Source organism: Nerophis ophidion, linkage group LG29 (genome assembly GCF_033978795.1).
Source record: "Nerophis ophidion isolate RoL-2023_Sa linkage group LG29, RoL_Noph_v1.0, whole genome shotgun sequence".
Lineage (NCBI taxonomy): Eukaryota > Metazoa > Chordata > Actinopteri > Syngnathiformes > Syngnathidae > Nerophis > Nerophis ophidion.
The window spans coordinates 11,781,600-11,797,073 of NC_084639.1; the positions used below are offsets into that span (position 1 = coordinate 11,781,600).

Here is a 15,474-nt window from a genome sequence, read left to right on the forward strand (position 1 = left end):
AAGTCAAAGTAAAGAGCATTCTGTTCTCACCTCAGAAGATGGTTCCTTTCCATCCTGGCCTGTTGCATTGCTAAATTGTGACGCATCAGCAGTATTACTGCAGTCAAGAGCAGATGCAATGTTCTGGTTGGACATCTTTCTTTTATGTCCTCCTCGTCCCTCAGACTTGTCACAAAAATAATCCGACATCAAGACCTGAACCATCAGAAACCATACATTGCTCCAAGGAGAGTTACCTTATTTGACATGTCTGACTCCTTTTGCTGCTGCATGATGCAACCTGGGTCACACATTTCTGAACAACATTTAGGAACGATATGGGAGGAAGGGAACGTGCCAATTGCACAGCTACTCACTGGCTTGGTTTTCAACTTGACTTCCACACTGTAGTTGTGTGTGAGGAGTGCCGAGTTCCACCTGCAGAGAAATCGATGACAAAATGAAGATGAGGTTAAAAGTGCTAAGCAACCTTTTTGACCGTTGCCATGGAACTTACGGTTTGTGCAACGCTTTCTTCCTCCTGTGCCTTTACTTCAGCATCACCTGGTGATAATGGACGAAAGGTGAATTTAAATACTGCCAAAGCGATTCCTGGGGTGACGATTTAATTCAGAGTCGATTTTGCTCAATGTATTATTTGATATAATAACTATAATGGAACTTCTCCAAAGCAGGTTACAGGTTACAGGTTAGATCGGAGGTCAGCAACCCGCGGCTCTCTAGCCGCATGCCGCTCTTTAGTGCCGCCCTAGTGGCTCTCTGGAGCAGTTTTTAAAAAAGGCTTGAAAAAGGAAAAAGATGGGGTTACTTTACTTACCACTTACCACTGTAATTACCGGACTTAAATACTCTTCCTTCAATAACTGTAAATAATGTAAAAAATAATGTAAAAACACTTAACTTACCACTGTAATTACCGGACTACAATACTCTTCATGACTGTAAATAATGTAAAAAATAATGTAAAAACACTTTACTTACCACTGTAATTACCGGACTACAATACTTTTCATTCAATGATTGTAAATAATGTAAAAAATAATATAAAAACACTTTACTTACCACTGTAATTACCGAACTACAATACTTTTCATTCAATGATTGTAAATAATGTAAAAAATAATGTAAAAACACTTTACTTACCACTGTAATTACCGGACTACAATACTTTTCATTCAATGATTGTAAATAATGTAAAAAAATAATGTAAAAACACTTTACTTACCACTGTAATTACCAGACTACAATACTCTTCATTCAATGACTGTAAATAATGTAAAAAATAATGTAAAAACACTTTACTTACCACTGTAATTACCGGATAACAATACTTTTCATTCAATGATTGTAAATAATGTAAAAAATAATGTCAAAACACTTTACTTACCACTGTAATTACCGGACTACAATACTCTTCATTCAATGACTGTAAATAATGTAAAAAATAATGTAAAAACACTTTACTTACCACTGTAATTACTGGACTACAATACTCTTCATTCAATGACTGTAAATAATGTAAAAAATAATGTAAAAACACTTAACTTACCACTGTAATTACCGGACTACAATACTTTTCATTCAATGATTTTAAATAATGTAAAAAAGAATGTAAAAACACTTTACTTACCACTGTAATTACCGGATAACAATACTTTTCATTCAATGATTGAAAAAAATGTAAAAAATTATGTCAAAACACTTTACTTACCTCTGTAATTACCGGACTACAATACTCTTCATTCAATGACTGTAAATAATGTAAAATATAATGTAAAAACACTTTACTTACCACTGTAATTACCGGACTACAATACTTTTCATTCAAAGATTGTAAATAATGTAAAAAATAATGTAAAAACACTTTACTTACCACTGTAATTACCGGACTACAATACTTTTCATTCAATGATTGTAAATAATGTAAAAAATAATGTAAAAACACTTTACTTACCACTGTAATTACCGGATAACAATACTTTTCATTCAATGATTGTAAATAATGTAAAAAATAATGTCAAAACACTTTACTTACCACTGTAATTACCAGACTACAATACTCTTCATTCAATGATTGTAAATAATGTAAAAAATAATGTAAAAACACTTAACTTACCACTGTAATTACCGGACTACAATACTTTTCATTCAATGATTGTAAATAATGTAAAAACACTTTACTTACCACTGTAATTACCGGACTACAATACTTTTCATTCAATGACTGTAAATAATGTAAAAAATAATGTAAAAACACTTTACTTACCACTGTAATTACCGGACTACAATATTCTTCATTCAATGACTGTAAATAATGTAAAAAATAATGTAAAAACACTTTACTTACCACTGTAATTACCGGATAACAATACTTTTCATTCAATGATTGAAAAAAATGTAAAAAATAATGTCAAAACACTTTACTTACCTCTGTAATTACCGGACTACAATACTTTTCATTCAATGACTGTAAATAATGTAAAAAATAATGTAAAAACACTTAACTTACCACCGTAATTACTGGACTACTATAATCGTCATTCAATCACTGTAAAATAATGTAAAAAATAATGTAAAAACACTTTACTTACCACTGTAATTACTGAACTACAATACTCTTCATTCAATGACTGCAAATAATGTAAAAAATAATGTAAAAACACTTTACTTACCACTGTAATTACCGGACTACAATACCTTTCATTCAATGACTGTAAATAATGTAAAAAATATTGTAAAAACACTTAACTTACCACTGTAATTACTGGACTACTATAATCTTCATTCAATGACTGTAAATAATGTAAAAAATAATGTAAAAACACTTTACTTACCACTGTAATTACCGGACTACAATACTTTTCATTCAATGACTGTAAATAATGTAAAAAATATTGTAAAAACACTTAACTTACCACTGTAATTACTGGACTACTATAATCTTCATTCAATGACTGTAAATAATGTAAAAAATAATGTAAAAACACTTTACTTACCACTGTAATTACCGGACTACAATACTCTTCATTCAATGAGTGCAAATAATGTAAAAAATAATGTAAAAACACTTTACTTGCCACTGTAATTACCAGACTACAATACTTTTCATTCAATGATTGTAAATAATGTAAAAAATAATATAAAAACACTTTACTTACCACTGTAATTACCGGACTACAATACTCTTCATGACTGTAAATAATGTAAAAACACTTTACTTACCACTATAATTACTGGACTACAATACTCTTCATTCAATGACTGTAAATAATGTAAAAAATAATGTAAAAACACTTAACTTACCACTGTAATTACCGGACTACAATACTCTTCATTCAATGACTGCAAATAATGTAAAAAAATAATGTAAAAACACTTTACTTACCACTGTAATTACCGGACTACAATACTTTTCATTCAATGATTGTAAATAATGTAAAAACAAATGTAAAAACACTTTACTTACCACTGTAATTACCGGACTACAATACTCTTCATTCAATGACTGCAAATAATGTAAAAAATTATGTAAAAACACTTTACTTACCACTGTAATTACCGGACTACAATACTCTTCATTCAATGACTGTAAATAATGTAAAAAATTATGTAAAAACACTTTACTTACCACTGTAATTACCGGACTACAATACTCTTCATTCAATGACTGTAAATAATGTAAAAAATAATGTAAAAACACTTAACTTACCACTGTAATTACCGGACTACAATACTTTTCATTCAATGATTGTAAATAATGTGAAAACAAGAGTATAAAGAAGTCATACTGTTCCATTACCGTTGTTCATACTGCTGTGACTACTCAACTGCCAAAGAACTGTCGACACCTTCATATTGTTCCTTTCTAAACTGTGTATACTGTTACACTATTTGATATTGCACTGGTACTGTATTTGACTACTGTACTTCTACTTGTGCTGATACTTCTACCATAACTTCTGTGACTTATTGTGCAACTTAATTAATGAACATCAAAAGTATTCAATTTTTTTTGTATTTAGTGTATTAGATTCTGCAACTGGTGTTTGGATCCCACTGTACGCAATATCTGAAGAGCATGGAAAAAAAGCATTTCACTGTGGTGTAGACTTCATGTGACGTACAAACTTGAACCTTGGAAAAAAAAAACATTTTTTTTTAGTATGTTTTTTGTTTTGAGGACGAACATGACTCAAACATTCCCAATTGTTAGAAAGCCCACTGTTTAATATGTTTAAGTATGCTTCACTGATTACAGTATTTGGTGAACATCGTTTTGTCCTACTAAGTTCGGCGGTTCTTGAACTCACCATAGTTTGGACTGTGACGCAACAGTTCGTTTACATGTGAAATCTTTCACTCTTTCTTTGTCTCATCTTGTCAACCAAAAGTTTTATGCTGTGCGTGACTGCACAAAGGTGCGCTTTGTTGATGTTATTGACTTGTGTGGAGTGCTAACCTGGCATATTTAGTCAGGCTAATCAATGCTAACATGCTATTTAGGCTAACTTTTGCATTATTATGTCTCAATTGTAGGTATATTTAAGCTTATTTAATATCCTTTACATTCATCCTCTTTGTATATAATTTAGTTTTGCTTATCTCATGACACATTGTCTATCTACTATTGGCAGAATTTCAGATAGTTGTTTGTGTGCCATGTTGTTCCAGATCACAGCAAACATTACCTAGCTTGCCAAAGATTGTAATAAATATATTAAAAGAAGACGTTTCCTTTAACTTGGACACACACATTAACACCTTTGGCCGTTATGCACCAGTAATTTCCAGGAGTTATCTCACCTTCTGAGTAGCCTCTGATTTACTAAAGTTTCCAATGTTGTAAAAAAGTGTAGAATAAATATTTAATTTCAACATTACTGTCAACGAAAATTTCCTTCATCCTGTGACACATCATCATTTTTTGATAGTAGGCTATCATATCTAATATAGACACTTGTCATGTGTTGCCTTCATTACAAGACTTTATATGGCTTTTCATTTTTTGCGGCTCCAGACAGGTTTGTTTTTGTATTTTTGGTCCAATGTGGCTCTTTCAATGTTTTGGGTTGCCAACCCCTGAGTTAGATGGCCTAAAACATATTTTAAAAAATGTATTTCTTTTGAAAAAAAATAAAATAAAATGTTTTCAAGTTTTTGTTTTTTTGTGATTTTCAAAAACTATGAATCAACTTAAAATCATGATAAATAAGATTCGTGATTCGGATGGGAACAATTTTTTTGCGCATCCCTCCATATGATTTGGTACACATAAATCAACCAAAAGTTCTGCCTCTACAAAGACAATAATACTCCGTTTGGAGGTGAATTAATTCAACATTTATTAAAGGCCTACTGAAACCCACTACTACCGACCATGCAGTCTGATAGTTTATATATCAATGATGAAATATTAACATTGCAACACATGCCAATACGGCCGGGTTAGTTTACTAAATTGCAATTTTAAATTTTGCGCCGAAATATCCTGTTGAAATGTCTCGGTATGATGACGCGTGCGCGTGACGTCACAGATTGTAGGGGACATTTTGTTCCAGCATTGTTCCAAGCTATTAAGTCGTATGTTTTCCTCGCAAAATTCCACAGTATTCTGGACTTGTGTGTTGCTGAATCTTTTGCAATTTGTTCAATGAACAATGGAGACATCAAAGAAGAAAGCTGTAGGTGGGAATTGGTGTATTGCGGCCGCCTTTAGCAACACAAACACAACCGGTGTTTCATTGTTTACATTCCCGAAAGATAACGGTGAAGCTTTACTATGGAACAGAGCGGTCAAGCGAACACGGTTGGTTTGGACCACACATTATGCAGCGATCATTTCGAAAGATCGTGTTTCGAAGAGGGTCATTTGCGAAGGGCAGAGATGGGCATCGCCACCACCCGTCGACTGGTGCTGAAGAAAGGTGCGGGACCGTCCTTCAGGTTGTACAAGTACGACCATATAATCTCACTAAAAGACTAGTAACACAATAAGCGGATAAGGGATTTTCCAGAATTATCCTAGTTAATTTAACTAATAACATCTGAATCGCTCCCACTGCCCTCTAGTCTTTTTTTTAGTCCTTCACTCTCACTTTCCTTATCCACGAATCTTTCATCCTCGCACCAATCAATGGGGAAATCGTCGCTTTCTCGGTCTGAATCGCTCTCGCTGCTAGTGGCCATGATTGTAAACAATGTTCAAATGTGAGGAGCTCCACAACCCGTGACGTCACGCGCACATCGTCTGCTACTTCCGGTACAGGCAAGGCTTTTTTATTAGCGACCAAAAGTTGCGAACTTTATCATCGATGTTCTCTACTAAATCGTTTCAGCAAAAATATGGCAATATCATGAAATGATCAAGTATGACACATAGAATGGACCTGCTATCCCACGTTTAAATAAGAAAATCTCATTTCAGTAGGCCTTTAATTGTTCCTCATATTTTTGTCTATTTCAGGTGCGATGAATTAGGACACGACATTTGTTACTTAGAGTGTCAATCATATTTTATGACAAACTATTATTCAATTTAAATTATTATACAAACTACGGGGCTGGTTGAAATATAAAGATGAGGGTCTTTATATTGACCTGCTGTTGTACTGTTTCAAAGTGTTTACATGTGCTCAATGTTTCCTTACCATTATTGTAATGTTCTCTATTACCATTGTTGGTATTCTGTCTATTACCATTGTTGGTATGTTCATTCTTTCACAATTGTTGGTAAAAAAATATTGTTACACTGTAATAATTATTGTTACCTGTGGTAATGCCACTACGATACAACATTTGTATTATATTCCTTAAACAATTACACGATACAACATTTGTATTATAATCCTTGAACAAAGAAACAGTGAAACTCAATGTATTAATCACTGAATGGAGAACTGGGGGTGTGATTAAATAAATTATCTTCTTCCCACTACATTTCAGGCAAAACTGGACAATCATGCTAACATACTGTACATTACCTTTTGCATTATATTCATTTATATCACTATGTATTGTCTGCCTTGTACTTTTTTTTTTTAATGTTATTCCATCCATTTTCTACCGCTTGTCCCTTTTTGGGATCGCAGGGGGTGCTGGAGCCTATCTCAACTGCAGTCGGGAAGAAGGCGGTTTCCACCCTGGACAAGTCGCCACCTCATCGCAGGGCCAACACAGATAGACAGACAACATTCACACACTAGGCATCATTTAGTGTTGGCAATCAACCTATCCCCAGGTGCATGTTTTTTTTTATGTCATTGTTTGAAATAAATGAATACATTAAAAAAATAAAAGCAAAACCTGCCTCTGTTAGAATGTGCATGTGTACCTAATGAAGTGGCCTTTATCAACAATAACATCTTGCATGATTTTTTTTAAATTGGGGTACACCAAAGAAGCACTTGATTTTTTCCTATATTCAAACACAGTGTTACTATTCAAACCGTGTGTAATGTCACAGTGACCAAATTTATAAGAAATATAAATGTTTTAAACCAGTGGTTCGTAACCATGTTGGAGGTACCAAACTCCGTTAGTTTCATATGAACATTCACCGAACCTTTCTTAGTGAAAAATAAAATGTTTTTTTTTTTTTCAAATTCAAGACAAAGTTATGTGTTTTTGGCAACACTTTGGTATGGAGAACATATTCTAAGTAACACAGACTTAATTTAGAGGTTTTTGAACACTAGGGGAACATATTCTAAGTAACGAAGACTTAATTTGGAGTTATTTGGTTAGGGTCAGGGTTAGAGGGTTAGGGTTATAATAAGGCCATGCCGAATAAGGCATTAATAAGTACTTAATGACTATTTAAGAGCCAATATGTTACTAATGTGCATGTTAATAAGCAACTAATTAATTGTGAATATGTCCCTCAGACTAAAGTGTTACCATGTTTTTTACTGGTCACAAAATTAACCGTGCATGAACATCACCTTTTTCAAAGAACAAAACAGACACTAAACTCACACTAGACTGCAAAAACTCACAACAAATTACACATCTGCAAATCAGAGTTAGTTCTGCTGTTGCCGTATCCGTAATACGCCGATAGGGAGAAGTTTTTATTAAGACGATGAGTCAGGTGTGTTTTGACCTCTGCCGAACCCCTGAGGCCGACTCACCGAACCTCTAAGGTTCGATCGAACCCAGGTTAAGAACCACTGTTTTAAATGAATACTTAGGCCCACTATGCTACTGTACTTTAACATTGGTCATTAGACAGCAAAGTTTCTTGTGAGGTGGCACTTCTCGGAAAAAATATAACTTTACTTACGATTACTGACATCCATCTGCTCCTCCTCGGCGAGCCCCTCTTCAGCCTATTATTGTTCACAAAAAAGTTGTTTTACATGTTTAGCCATATTGCTGACAATGCAGAAAAAGGGTGCACAGTGCGGATCGTTGCTCACTTTGCTGTTTGCAACCTCGCTTTGCTCTGAGGAGGATGAAAGGCAAAGAAGTCAGTCGTGTAAAAAAAAAAAAAGACCCGTTTCTTGTGGAGTGATGCTCACCGTGTGGAGCGGGAACATGCTCCAACGCAGGCGTCCCGCGGAAAAGGTCAGACGTGCTTTCCTTCATCATTTCTGGAACATCAATAACAAATCAAACCACACCCCAGCCATAGCTGACCCAGGTGAGGTAGGAGACGTTACCATCTTTCTCGGTCGATGCTGACTGCGTGTCAGGTGCCGTGTCAGTAGCGCTGGTAGCTGCCTCACCTGGAGGATCCTGAAAGTCATGTGACTTGGTGTCGTCCTTCGGGCAAACACATGAAAACATATCACCTTCAGTTTATGGCAAACCTGTTTTTACATGGCACGTATGCGAATAAGAGCCTACAGTGGGGCAAAAAAGTATTTAGTCAGCCACCGATTGTGCAAGTTCTCCCACTTAAAATGATGACAGAGGTCTGTAATTTTCATCATAGGTACACTTCAACTGTGAGAGACAGAATGTGAAAAAAAAAATCCAGGAATTCACATTGTAGGAATTTAAAAAAAAATATTTGTAAATTATGGTGGAAAATAAGTATTTGGTCAAGCATTCAAAGCTCTCACTGATGGAAGGAGGTTTTGGCTCAAAATCTCACGATACATGGCCCCATTCATTCTTTCCTTAACACGGATCAATCGTCATGTCCCCTTAGCAGAAAAACAGCCCCAAAGCATGATGTTTCCACCCCCATGCTTCACAGTAGGTACGGTGTTCTTGGGATGAAACTCGGTATTCTTTTTCTTCCAAACACGACGAGTTGAGTATATACCAAAAAAGTTATATTTTGGTTTCATCTGACCACATGACATTCTCCAATGTGCTCTCTGACAAACTTCAGACGGGCCTGGACATGCACTGGCTTAAGCAGGGGGACACATCTGGCACTGGAGGATTTGATTCCCTGTCGGCATAGTGTGTTGCTGATGGTAACCTTTGTTACATTGGTCCCAGCTCTCTGCAGGTCATTCACCAGGTCCCCCCGTGTGGTTGTGGGATTTTTGCTCACCGTTCTCATGATCATTTTGACCCCACGGGATGAGATCTTGCGTGGAGCCCCAGATCGAGGGAGATTATCAGTGGTCTTATATGTCTTCCTTTTTCTGATAATTGCTCCCACAGTTGATTTTTACACACCAAGCTGCTTGCCTATTGTAGATTCATTATTCCCAGTCTGGTGCAGGTCTACAATTCTTTTCCTGGTGTCCTTCGACAGCTCTTTGGTCTTGGCCATAATGGAGTTTGGAGTCTGACTGTTTGAGGCTGTGGACAGGTGTCTTTTATATAGATAACGAGTTCAAACAGGTTCCATTAATACAGGTAACGAGTGGAGGACAGAAGAGCTTCTTAAAGAAGAAGTTACAGGTCTTGAGAGCCAGAGATCTTCCTTGTTTGAAGTGACCAAATACTTATTTTCCACCATAATTTACAAATAAATTCTTTAAAATTCTTACGATGTGAATTCCTGGATTTTTTTTTCACATTCTGTTTCTCACAGTTGAAGTGTACTTATGATGAAAATTGCAGACCTCTGTCATCATTTTAAGTGGGAGAACTGGCACAATCGGTGGCTGACTAAATACTTTCTTGCCCCACTGTAAGTCATGTAATATGATGAATGCTCAGCAATCTGAACCAAACATCAACATCTAAGCTTTGTGTTGTAGGGGGCAAAAGAAGTTCTTCATGCCTTAAACCAGGGGTCGACTACCCCAAAATTTTGAAAGAGCCATATTGGATCAATAATATAAAAAAGTAATCCGCCTCGAGCCGCAAAAAATTTAAAGCTTTCTATAAGTGTTATAATGAAGGGAACACATGATGTAAGTGTCTATATTAGCCTACTATAAATATGACTGTGTCGCAGGCTGACTTAAATCTTTGTTGACGGGAATGTGTAAATGTAATATTAATTCTATACCATTTTACAACATTGGAAAACATTAGTAAAGCTTCTCAGAGGGTGAGATAACTCCTGGAAATGACTGTCGTGGAATTACCGAAGGTATAGCACTGTGTGTCCATGTTAAAGGAAGGCTGTCTTCATTTAATGGATTTATTACAATCTTTGCCAGTTGACTAACATTTGCTGTGTTCTGGAACAACATGACACACTAACAACTATCAGAAATGCAGCCAATATTACATACAGATGTGTCATGAAACATGGAAAAATAAACTAAATACCAAGAGGACATAAGTAAAGGAAATTAAAGGAGCTCAAATATACCTACAAACATACAGCCAGCCTAAATAGCATGTTAGCATTGGTTAGCTTGCAGTCATGCAGTGACCAAATATGGCTGATTAGCACTCCATAACAAGTCAATAATATCAACAATGCTCACTTTTTGCATTCACACACAGTATACAACGTTTGGTGGACAAAATGAGACAAAGAAGGAGTGGCATAAAACCCGTCTTTCTGTGGCAGCATCAGAGAAAGTTATGCATGTTAAAAAACAAAAACTGTTGAGTCACAGTCCACACAACGGTGAGTTCAAGAGCTGATTTGACTTGGTGTGTGTAATGTGTTTGAGAAAATGGCAGATTGCTTCACGCTGTGACGTCACGGGTGAAAGGTCATTGCTCTGACAGTGAACAATTGAAAGACGTTCCAATCGCCAAATTCACCCTTTTAGAGTTCGGAAATCGGTTAAAAAAACATATGGTCTCTTTTATGCAACATCAAGGTATATATTGACGCTTACATAGGTCTGGTGATAATGTTCCCCTTTAAAAACCTGTTCAGATGTGGTAGACCAGGACAACTTCCTTTGCAGTGACTGGGAAGTTGAAAGTGAACAAATGAATGACCCAAAAGGGTTATTACCTGAGGAGACGTGTCAGCACATGATGCGTCCATTTCAGAGTTGTCTGTGGAGACAAACAAATGTTGGATTATTTAAACAAACTTCAAAAACTATAAAAGTAGGTTTAAATACCATCACTGCTGGATTTTCCAGCATTCGTGTCCACAGGCGATGACTCAGCAGCGGTTTGTAGAGATTCCGGTTTCTGACGCTCCGTGCCACTCCCGGGGGACTCCTCCGCCGCCGCCGCCGCCGCCGCCGCCGCTTTCTGCCTCATGAAGCCGGGAGACAAAGCGCTGTCGGGGTCCATGGAAAGCAGCGTGAGGGCCGCCTCCTTCATCTTCATGTCGGCGTCCTGAAGCGTCGCTTCCGCGGGGGCGTGCTCTATGCCGCCCGTCGCCGCGTGGAGCCTGGCGTCCATAGCCGAGGCGCAGACGTCCATGAGCGTCAGCAGGGCGTCGGCCTCCGGAGGCACGGCCGGCTCCTCGGTGGTCCCGGCGCGGGTGTCGTCGGTCGCGACCGTGGCGGGCTCCGCGTCGTCTTTGAGCAGAGATGTCTTCTGGGAATCCTGAGCCACGACATCCAGAGAAGACTTCTCCGCTTTGTCTTCACTGGATGCTTTCTTCTCCAGAACTTTCTCCTTCTTGTCCATTTTCTTCTTTGCAGTCTTCATGTCAGGCTCCTCAGAGGGCTTCCTCTGCTCCTTAGCACTTCCCTCCTTCTTCTTGTCCTTGCTTATCTCACCTTTGCTGGCCCCACGAGCCTCCAAACTGTGAGCTTTCTTGTCCGGTTTTGACTTGGCTTCCTCTTTGGATTTGGATTTTTCCGTGGTTTTTCCTTTCTCAGCAGGCCTGACTCTTTTTGGGGACTTTTCGCTGTCAGGCTTGTTTGGTTGCTCGGCTTTGGTCCTCTCTTTGTCTTTGCCCTCGGCTTTCACTTTGGCTTTGTCCCCTTGCCGCTCTTCGCTGTGGCTCTTGGACCTCTTCAGGGTGTCCTTGGAGTGTTTCTCTTTCTTCTTTCCGCCGTCTGCGCCTGGTCCCACCTCAGGCCGGTCCTCAGAGGATGCGGAAGATTCCAGCCGGAGTTGCTTGGAATCGCTTTTTACTGACGATTTATCTCCTTTGACCTTTTCTTTCATTTTGTCTTTATCTTTCTCCCGACTTTTGTCCTTCTCTGCTTTGATCACCTCGACAGACTGAGACCTCGTTTTCTTAGCTGACGCATCTTTAGCCGCTTCATCGGCCTCGGACGCTTTTTGTTCCTTGGCCACTTTCTTTTCACTTTTCACTTTGGGCTTCTTCTCATCGGACGACGCCTTTACATGCCCGCCATCCTTCTGTTGGGGCTCAGTCACCATTGACTCGGGTTTCTTCTCCTGCTTTGGTTTGATCTTCGCCGACTCCTCTGGCTTTTCTTTGCGTACCTTGCGTGACGGCCGGTCAAACTTCCCGACGGTACGCTGCCTGAGCGCCTCCTGCGAGCCGAGCTCGAGGTCCAAGATGAAGGAGTGTGTGCGGTTTTTGTCTGGTATCTTCTTGGCGTCGCTTAAATCTTCCAACACGCTGCCGCTCATCCCCCGGTGCCTCTCTTCAGACGACTCGGGCGGGTTTCTAGCCGGTTTCTGTTGGAGGCTGCGAGATAGCGGGGTTTTCGCTTCCTGAAAAGACATCAGAAAGGTTACATTTCAGCACGTACAGAGGATCTCGAAAACATTCACAGCGCTTCACTTTTGTCCACTTTTTGTTACCTTACAGTGGCTTCCTGGAGCATTTTTTAAAAAGGGTTGAAAGTGGAAAACCTTTTTTGGTTTTAGTATGTTTTTTGTTTGAGGACAAACATGACACAAACTTTCCCAACTGTTAGAAAACCCCCTGTTTGATATGTTTGTGTGTATGATGAGATGAGATTTGATGAACAATGTTTTATCCTACTCATTTCGGCAGTTCTTGAACTGAACTCACCATAGTGTGGACTGTGTCGCAACAGTTTGTTTACATGTAAAATCCTCCACTCATTCTTTGTCTCATTTTGTCCACCAAATGTTTTATGCTGTGCGTGAATGCACAAAGGTGAGCTTTGTTAATGTTATTGACTTGTGTGGAGTGCTAATCAGGCATGGCGTAGTGGGTAGAGCGGCCGTGCCAGAAACCTGAGGGTTGCAGGTTCGCTTCCCACTTATTGACATCAAAGTCGCTGCCGTTGTGTCCTTGGGCAGGACACTTCACCCTTTGCCCCCGGTGCCGCTCACACTGGTGAATGAATGATGAATGAATGAATGAATGGTGGTGGTCGGAGGGGCCGTAGGCGCAAACTAGCAGCCACGCTTCCGTCAGTCTACCCCAGGGCAGCTGTGGCTACAGATGTAGCTTACCACCACCAGGTGTGAATGAATGATGGGTTCCCACTTCTCTGTGAGCGCTTTGAGTATATAAGTATAGAAAAGCGCGATATAAATCTAATCCATTATTATTATTATTATTATTATAATATTTGGTCAGTGCATGACTGCAAGCTAATCAAAGCTAACATGCTATTTAGGCTAGCTGCATGTACACATTGCATCAATATGCCTCATTTGTAGGTATATTTGAGCTCATTTAATATCCTTTACTTTTATCCTCTTTGTATATCATTTATATTTGCATGTCTCATGACACATTATCTGTATGTAATATTGGCTGCATTTCAGATAGATGATTGTGTGCCATGTTGTTCCAGACCATAGCAAATGTTACCCAGCTTGCAAAGATTGTAATAAATCCATTAGAAGAAGTTTCCTATAACTTGGACACACACATCTATAACTTTGGCCATTAAAAGCCAGTCATTTCCAGGAGTTATCTAACCCTCTGAGAAGCTTTACTAATGTTTTCCAATGTTGTAAAAATGTGTAGAATTAATATTACATTTCAACATTGCTTTAAACGAATATTTGCGTCAGTCTGCAACACAGTCATTTTGATAGTAGGCTAATATAGCCAATATAGACATTTACATAATGTGTTGTCTTCATTATAACACTTATATAAGACTTTTAAAGTTATTTTGATAGTAGGAAAATAAAAGCTAATTTAGACACTTACGTCATGTGTTGCCTTCATTATAAGACCTATATATGGCTTTCCATTTTTTTGGGTCCATTATGGCTCTTTCAACGTTTTGGGTTGCCGACCCGTGCCTTACAACTTTATTCCAAAATGGAATACATTCATTTTTGTCCTCTAAATTTTACACACAATACCTCATAATGACAGGGTGAAAGTTGTTATTTTATTTTGCAAATAAATAAATAAAAATTCACATAAGTATTTAGAACCTTTGCTCAATACTTTTTTTGATGCACCTTTTTTTAATACAATGCCACAAGCATTGCACATCTATCTATGGGCAGTTTCAACCATTCCTTTTTGCAGCGACTCTCAAACTCCATCAGGTTGGATGGGAAGGTTTTCATCCAGGATGTCTCTGTACATTGCTGCATTCATCTTAGTCTAGTCAGGGAGGCAACCAAGAACCCGTTGGTCACTCTGTCAGAGCTACAACATTCCTCTGGAGAGAGGAGAACCTTCCAAAAGGACAACCATCTCTGCAGCAAATCACTAATCAGGCCTGTATGTTAATGTTAGCTACCTCGCTTTGTTCATAATGTATATTTTCTGTATATTTTTTACTGCAGCTGTTATATACAGTGGGGCAAAAAGTATTTAGTCAGCCACCGATTGTGCAAGTTCTCCCACTTAAAATGATGACAAAGGTCTGTAATTTTCATCATAGGTACACTTCAACTGTGAGAGACAGAATGTGAAAAAAAATACAGGAATTCACATTGTAGGAATCTTCAAGAATTTATATGTAAATTATGGTGGAAAACAAGTATTTTTTCAACCATTCAAAGCTCTCACTGATGGAAGGAGGTTTTGGCTCAAAATCTCACGATACATGGCCCCATTCATTCTTTCCTTAACACGGATCAATCGTCCTGTCCCCTTAGCAGAAAAACAGCCCCAAAGCATGATGTTTCCACACCCATGCTTCACAGAAGTTATGGTGTTCTTAGGATGCAACTCAGTATTCTTCTTCCTCCAAACACGACGAGTTGAGTTTATACCAAAATGGATACATGGATGATACAGCAGAGGATTGGGAGAATGTCATAAGATGA

The 15,474-nt window shown here is 38.1% G+C and overlaps 1 protein-coding gene across 2 annotated transcripts in view; it reads right to left on the reverse strand.

The window, feature by feature from the left end:
• Nucleotides 1–15,474, reverse strand: part of bod1l1 (biorientation of chromosomes in cell division 1-like 1) — a 70,657-nt gene that overhangs the window by 32,463 nt on the left and 22,720 nt on the right. Inside the window, exons 10-19 of one of the 2 annotated variants that reach the window (XM_061891870.1) lie at nt 11,445–12,969; nt 11,333–11,376; nt 8,661–8,763; nt 8,520–8,591; nt 8,418–8,443; nt 8,282–8,327; nt 497–543; nt 357–417; nt 237–280; nt 31–165 (exon numbers count right to left, since the gene is read on the reverse strand). In XM_061891870.1, coding sequence (XP_061747854.1) covers nt 31–165; nt 237–280; nt 357–417; nt 497–543; nt 8,282–8,327; nt 8,418–8,443; nt 8,520–8,591; nt 8,661–8,763; nt 11,333–11,376; nt 11,445–12,969 — 2,103 coding nt within the window. Of the gene's footprint in view, nt 1–30; nt 166–236; nt 296–356; nt 418–496; nt 544–8,281; nt 8,328–8,417; nt 8,444–8,519; nt 8,592–8,660; nt 8,764–11,332; nt 11,377–11,444; nt 12,970–15,474 lie in introns of both variants that reach the window. The other variant, XM_061891869.1, reaches the window with a different exon arrangement.